Raw genomic sequence first — 6,700 nt, 5'->3', positions numbered from 1 at the left:
GTTCTGTGTGCGAGAAATTGTTCATCTCGNAATCCCAATTGAATTGATCAAGAGGTTGCTTGTTATTTTTTTTTTTATTTTTTTTTTTTTTTTTTTTTTTTTTTTTTTTTGTAAAATTGATATTCGTGAGATGATCACGTGTGTTCTGTGTGCGAGAAATTGTTCATCTCGTAAGTGTCGTCCCTGACACAAATACTAGTCACTGCATCAAACCTGCTGCATTGTCGCGCATCGTTTATCAGAATTTTTTATAACAAAGAAAAAACACAGCGAAATAGAATCGAAAGGTGATACCAATGTAATCCTGTGTAATTAGCAATAACGCTTATAGAGCGAGGGTGAACGGAAAGTAGCGTTAAAAAAAAAAAAAAAAAATCGAATTTGTTAAACTGACAGAAATATATCTTTTTGTACAAGTGCGATAATAATCATCTCCGTTGCTCGATGCAGAAGTAACATTACTTTCCGTTGATAGATACTTTTTTTTTTTTATTTTTGTGAAAACCTTTGAGTATAACGAGAGAATAGATATAAAAGTTTTTTTTTTTTACGCGGCGAACATGTCCGCACAATCTTAAATATCAAGACAAAAGTGAAGAAAAAGGCGAAACTTGACTTTGGTTCAACCTTGAGCTCAAAAAAAAGACAAGAACATTTGTGTTTTAGCAATAGCGTGTAGAAGTACGAAAGATATTTGTACGCGTGTTCTCGAAATGTGTGTGTTAACTGAACTGCGCGTTTAATTAATTAATCAAATAGCTGTTTGTCGAGATTAAAGAGAAAACCTCGTGAGACCTCGCATAAAGTTAATCGTGTAATGACAGACGAGTACGAAGAGAAGCTCCGATACGCAACTTTTGTGCATTCGACGGCTTTTGGATTGTTTTTTTTTTTTTTTTTTTTTCGTCTTCCTATCGAAACACTTTCACAGCGCAACTTTCTTTTGTTTTTGTGAAACGTATCGTCTTCTGTTGTTGCATATTTGAACAGTTGGACACAGTCAAACGGCGCGCGAACTTTTAACGTTTTAACGAAATCTTGGAATTGAACTTGGATCGTTTGAAACAATGACGAGGGGGATTTAATTAACGCGCATAGGCCGTATCATGTGACACTAGTTAACTTTCGCACTAAAGAATGATTTACGCGCGCGCGTATTTAAAAATAACGTAAACTATCTCGCTTCTACTACAGATAATTATATTATATATAAATATATATATATATATATATATATATATATATATGTTTACTCTTATTTAAGAAAAAAAAACAGGACGTGCTCGTCTTTCACGTTCCTTCTTCTAAGTACGTACGAGAAAAAAAACGATGAGATAATAACACATGCTGAAGATTCTTAAGAAGCGACAATCGAATGTCTCTGTGTTCGAAAAAAAAAAAAGATGACTCGTTCACGAGAATTTAAAAATAGAACGAAAACGCCAATCACGTTCTTCATATCACGAACGGATTTTTTACCGATGTAAATTAATAATAGTTTAATTGCTATTATCATCTCACGTTTGAATTTTATATATTTTCAAGTATACAACGAAATGTGCGTAAACATTTTACTAGTGTTATCAAGAATGTGGTTGAAGAATGTACAGTCGTTTGCGAAAACACGCGTTGTTGCGCGATAAACTAAAGATTGAATTGTGAAAGAAAGAGAAAGGGAGGGAGAGAGAGAGAGAGAGAAAGAGAGAGATGTCAAACGACGTTTTTTCGGACACAAGAAGGAAAGAACAGACAGAGAACGAGGTTAGCACAAATAATTTCCAGTCTGATTTTCCAGTCGCAATTGTAGTTTATATAACTGATACAGATGGTGCCACATATGAAAAAAGAAAAAAGAACGAGTAAAAATAATTGACAGCGCTGATTATTGTACATATTTTCATATTTCATTATCTTAAGCGATTTATAGACTTATATCCGTATTAGTTTTTAAGCGCAAGCGAGTCCTAAGAATGATGACCGGACTTAATAGTTTAAGAATCATTAAGAGTCTAAGATATTGTACGAGATAAAAGTAGATAATAAATGATTTATACATGATATGACGGGCTTGGTCCTCGTGGCGCGCCTTGAGAATCGTTAAATGTTGAAAAACAAATTGCAAAACAAAAACAATTCATTCTGAAAAGAAACAACGACGTTGATACGATCTCGGTGCGCGAAGTCAAAAGTGTACCGAGTGTTCTCTCGAAAGTTTTTTTCATCAAACAACAACAAAAAAAAAAAAAAGAAATTTAAAAAAACGAAATTTGTACTGTTCCATATTATGTTGATATTATACATCGTTCGACGTACTGTTTCCTTTGCAGAAAAAAAACAAAGAGAGAGATATATATATATAGCATATAATGTAAATAGTTTTTATCCAAAGTTAAACTGCGACACGAGAGAGACCATGTCTAGATGTAAAAAAACAAAAAAAAAAAAGATTATACACACATGCGTATTATAGAAAATTCTCACACACATTGTTACTTATATAATATATATATATATATATATATATATATTATATATATATTGCTAATTAATCTTACTTTTACATCTAGAGCTTAAAAAAAAAAGGGCGGGGTTACTAGCTACTTTAAGAAAAATGTATAAAAACTATTTCATATATCAAAGATTATACATTGTATATTAGATCGCGAGATACATTTAATTTGTGTTTATGCGTATTAAACGTGGTGACACGTAATGTTTGCGTTTTGAGGAGGGACCTATATATACACGTACATATATACACATATATATATATATATATTTTTGAGCTCTTTGTATAAGATTTTGATCAATTATTGAATTTGCACATATATATCTGTTTCTTTTATTTGTTTTTGTTTCATTATTGAGTAATCTTGCTAAGCGATTTAATACTTTGACTGCCACTTGTCATCCTATCGCGCGGACACGCTCTCACTTCTATTGTGTCGCACTCGACTGCAGATATCAAATGTTTTTTCTCTCAAAGTAGAGGTAGAAAATCAATGAAAAAAAAATAAGATTTTTGCCGAAGAAAATAATTTCGCAAAAGCAAACGTCGCGAGCCAAAGTTTTTTTTTTTTATTTACACGCACTTTGGTTTTTCAGACTTTACTTTGGACGAGTTATTTCCTTTCCAATTTATATCATATGATTATATATATATATATATGTATATATGTACATATAATCATATATATATATATATACGATTTCCAATGTATTTCTTATATAATTTGAGAAGATTATATTTTTTTTCTATTTGAGAAACTCACTTGATGTGAGAAATTTCTCGGGGCAACTGACAACACGTGACAGTCAAAGTATAAACAATATATTAATAATTTCTATAAGGCACGTATATTTATGAGAAAGAATAGAGAATATGAGTTTGTTTTTTCTTTAATATACGATATGATCCGCATTGTGATATGTGTGTATTCAGAAAAAAGTTTGATAATGATTATTCATGCGTTAACATTTGAGAAGAGCAAAATTTGTTTAACTGTGAGATCCCTCCTTAACACAAGCGTATGATCTATATATCGAAAGGCGTCTTCGGCAGGGAAACGGATAAGGCAAAATTTATTTAAACAAAAAAAAAAAAAAGAAAAAGAACGAACGACGACGGTCGTTTTCTTTTTGTTCCCCGGTATTGTTCAGTGGTCAATCGAACGACTTGATCTCAAGCGTCATTTACATAATAAAAAAAATTTATTATGTTTTACTTGCATAATAAATCTGTTACAATGTACAAAACGTTAATACATCATTATTATAACAAATTTATTTTTTTATTTCACTATTTGCACGCGCGCACACAATGAAAGTACTAGCTAGCTACTTTTGTTGTTTCACTTACATGTATTGTTCATTAATCTTACAAAGCTCTGTTGCATGAAGTCGCGAGATCACGTCGCATATTACAAATGAAATTTGTTCCGCGCAAAAAATCTAGTCGCTTCGACCGAGTATTGTACGATTTTTTTTGGAAAAAAAAAAGAAAAAAAAGAAAAAACGATTGGCGACTGAACGAATCGATTTTTTTTTTTTTAGATTTCGACGAGAGCGTTTGCCGGTGTGAGAAATCGGTGGATTTATAATCGATCGGCAGATTGTTTTTTCTTTTTTTTATTGATCAGAGATCTCATCTGAGGCCGCCGCGCCTATCGAGCGCTTCGCTATGTAGAGTAAAATGAACACACACATCCAGCTCAGGACAGACACTCGGCTAGTTTTTGAAAAAGCGCATACTTTTCAAGGCGGACGTTTTTCATTTGCGTACAATAGTGCCTTCGAGGAAATAAACTTAACCTTCCGGACTTACTGTTTATATATATATATATATATATATATAAAAAAAGAGAAAAAAGAAAAAAAAACTAAGAAAATCGCATCACAACCGAGATGCTTTTCCAGACGATGCTCAAACAGTGAAAGAAGAGAAGCGCCGCGATTTTCAGTAGAGATAGAAAAATTTAGAGAGAGATCGCTAATGAGAGAGGACTCGCAGCAGCTATAGGATAGATCCGGTCGGAGAGAAGAGTGAGACCGACGACGAGAATATAAACCACCCGTGTCCAAGCCTTTCGTTAAAAAAAAAATAATAATAATAATACCGCATATTTTTTCAAATTACGATAAAGGAGAGAGTCAGCGCGAGCCGGCGGGGCGTTGTTTTCTCCGAAAATTTGTCGTCTCGGAACGAGAAATTCGCGAAGGAAAAAACGCTCGGCCGATTCGCACGGCTGTAACGTATAATAATAATAATAATAAATAATAATAATAATAAAGACGCGATTGCGCGTTCATCCACCGCGTATGTAAATATACGAAAAATTTATATAGATATACGCGCTCACACGTACACGTAATGATAAATTGCGCGAACGAGTATTTGATTTAGGAGGAATCCGAAAAGAGCATAATTAATCAGTACCTCTATTAGGGGTCTTCGGGCCCACGCAAGCGAGTGATAATGTAGCGTATGATATATCATGATGATGATGATGATGGTGTGTGGATTGCGAGTCCTGTACGCGTAGTCGACATGTGTAACGTTTGTGAATACATAAAATAAAAAAAAAAAGCCAAAAACACCGATTTCCGGAAGTTTTTTCTTTAAGTCCTCTTCGCCATCACTTCTGAAACGTAATCGTATACAAATTTGTTTCTCTGTTAAAAATAAATATCAGAAATTCTTTATTATTCATTGCAATTGCATAAATTTTCTTCGCACAATATTGATTAAGTTTAAAATAATTAAATCCGCTCGATGTACTGAAATCTCGTAAACAAATGCAGTTTTATTTCAGTTTCACCGAGCGCGACCTTCGAGAGTCAAAGAGCACGACACACAAATTGATATTTGTGAACATTTTTTTGAATTAAACTCGCGTGTGAAAAAAAAATACATGTGAATTTTTAAAAATAATAATTTAAAAACAATAATCCTATCTCTTTTTAAATTAATTATTCTTTTCTTCGCGTTATTACTTACTTGTGTTATTTGCGGACGCGCGTTGCGTCATGATTTTGAAGTTTGAGAGAACCGGATGTATGTATAGTTGTGTGTGTGTGTGTGTCGGCAGTTGTCAAACGACGGAGTGTCGTGGAGTGTCGTTTGCAAACACAAAGGTTGTAGTCGAGTTAAAACGAAAACGATTTTGTCAATTAGTTGCACGCGCGGAAGAATCGTTTTCTCAATAATGAATACCGCGGTTCGTCGTGTCACGTCCAGCGTAAGTTGAAAGCGTTAATTAAGACTCTCTTGACTTTTTTAAAAGTTTATTACAAACCAGGCGAGTCGTGTTTTTAGGTTGGAACGCTTTTGCGCGTGAGATGCGTGTCGACGAGTTGCGTCAGGCCGAAGGACGACTTCCAAGATCTGATTCATCCGGATGGTCGGGAACCCAGTATCCCGCGGTACGTGGAACGCGACGGAGAAGATGCGGATCTCAAGAGAGCACGGTATCTAACGTTTCACGTAACACGTCAACACTCGAGCCTCAATCGTGTAGGATAATCCGTCCCGCGCGTCGGGACATACGACGCGTTGTATAGGTCACGCAACTTGTTTATCATATCTTGTGATTTGTTATTATTTACCACAGACTGGTGTATCAGTCCCGCAAACGCGGCATGCTGGAGAACGGTCTGCTTCTAAGCACGTTCGCGAAGAAGTACTTGGACACGTTTGACGATACGCAATTGAGATTGTACGACCGGCTCATAAATCTGCCCAGCAACGACTGGGATATATTTTACTGGGCGAGCGGCGTTAAACCAACACCGTCCGAATTCGATAACGAGGTGATGGACATGTTGAAAAAACACGTTCGTAACGAAGATCGACAAGCCAGGATAATTCAACCGGATCTGTAAATAAACATCTGTATAGTAATGTGTTTGGAAGTGTGTAAAAATGTGTACAGTAGTAAAGTAACTTCTAGTCCCCGATGTAAATTTATCTCAATAAGTTGTTGCGTGTGATATGAGGAGAGTTAATAAAGAAACGAGTAGAGTGGAATTAATCTTCTTTTCTCGGAGAAATCAAGAGTTTTCTTCCCTTTTTGTCGTTGCTCCTGTGTGTGAAATGATTAGATGTCATCGCATATTTTTAATACCAACTTTTCTGACTCGTTTGTGTAAAAACTATTTTATTGTACAAAAGTCTTATTTTATATACACACGTATCGCGAAC

General features: G+C 34.7%; 1 protein-coding gene across 1 annotated transcript; it reads left to right on the top strand.

Annotated features, from left to right (window-relative positions):
* The first annotated feature begins 5,571 nt into the window (after window positions 1-5,571).
* LOC109853231 (succinate dehydrogenase assembly factor 2, mitochondrial-like) lies at window positions 5,572-6,535 on the top strand. The gene is made up of 3 exons (XM_020425123.1): window positions 5,572-5,738; window positions 5,816-5,967; window positions 6,111-6,535. Exons 1-3 carry the CDS (start codon window positions 5,706-5,708, stop codon window positions 6,379-6,381), a joined length of 456 nt encoding a protein of 151 aa, XP_020280712.1. The 5' UTR covers window positions 5,572-5,705; the 3' UTR covers window positions 6,382-6,535.
* The last annotated feature ends 165 nt before the right edge of the window (window positions 6,536-6,700 follow it).

Source organism: Pseudomyrmex gracilis, unplaced genomic scaffold (assembly GCF_002006095.1).
Source record: "Pseudomyrmex gracilis isolate BER0280 unplaced genomic scaffold, ASM200609v1 scaffold_45, whole genome shotgun sequence".
In the NCBI taxonomy this organism is placed as follows: Eukaryota; Metazoa; Arthropoda; class Insecta; order Hymenoptera; family Formicidae; genus Pseudomyrmex; species Pseudomyrmex gracilis.
This window is presented reverse-complemented; position numbering and strand designations above follow the sequence as displayed.

Excerpts from the sequence above, each read along its gene's own strand:
- LOC109853231 (XM_020425123.1), top strand. The coding sequence starts at position 5,706 with ATGAATACCGCGGTTCGTCGTGTCACGTCCAGC. Across the intron at positions 5,739-5,815 it reads TTCGTCGTGTCACGTCCAGC|GTTGGAACGCTTTTGCGCGT; the intron begins GTAAGTTGAAAG and ends TCGTGTTTTTAG. Across the intron at positions 5,968-6,110 it reads GCGGATCTCAAGAGAGCACG|ACTGGTGTATCAGTCCCGCA; the intron begins GTATCTAACGTT and ends TATTTACCACAG.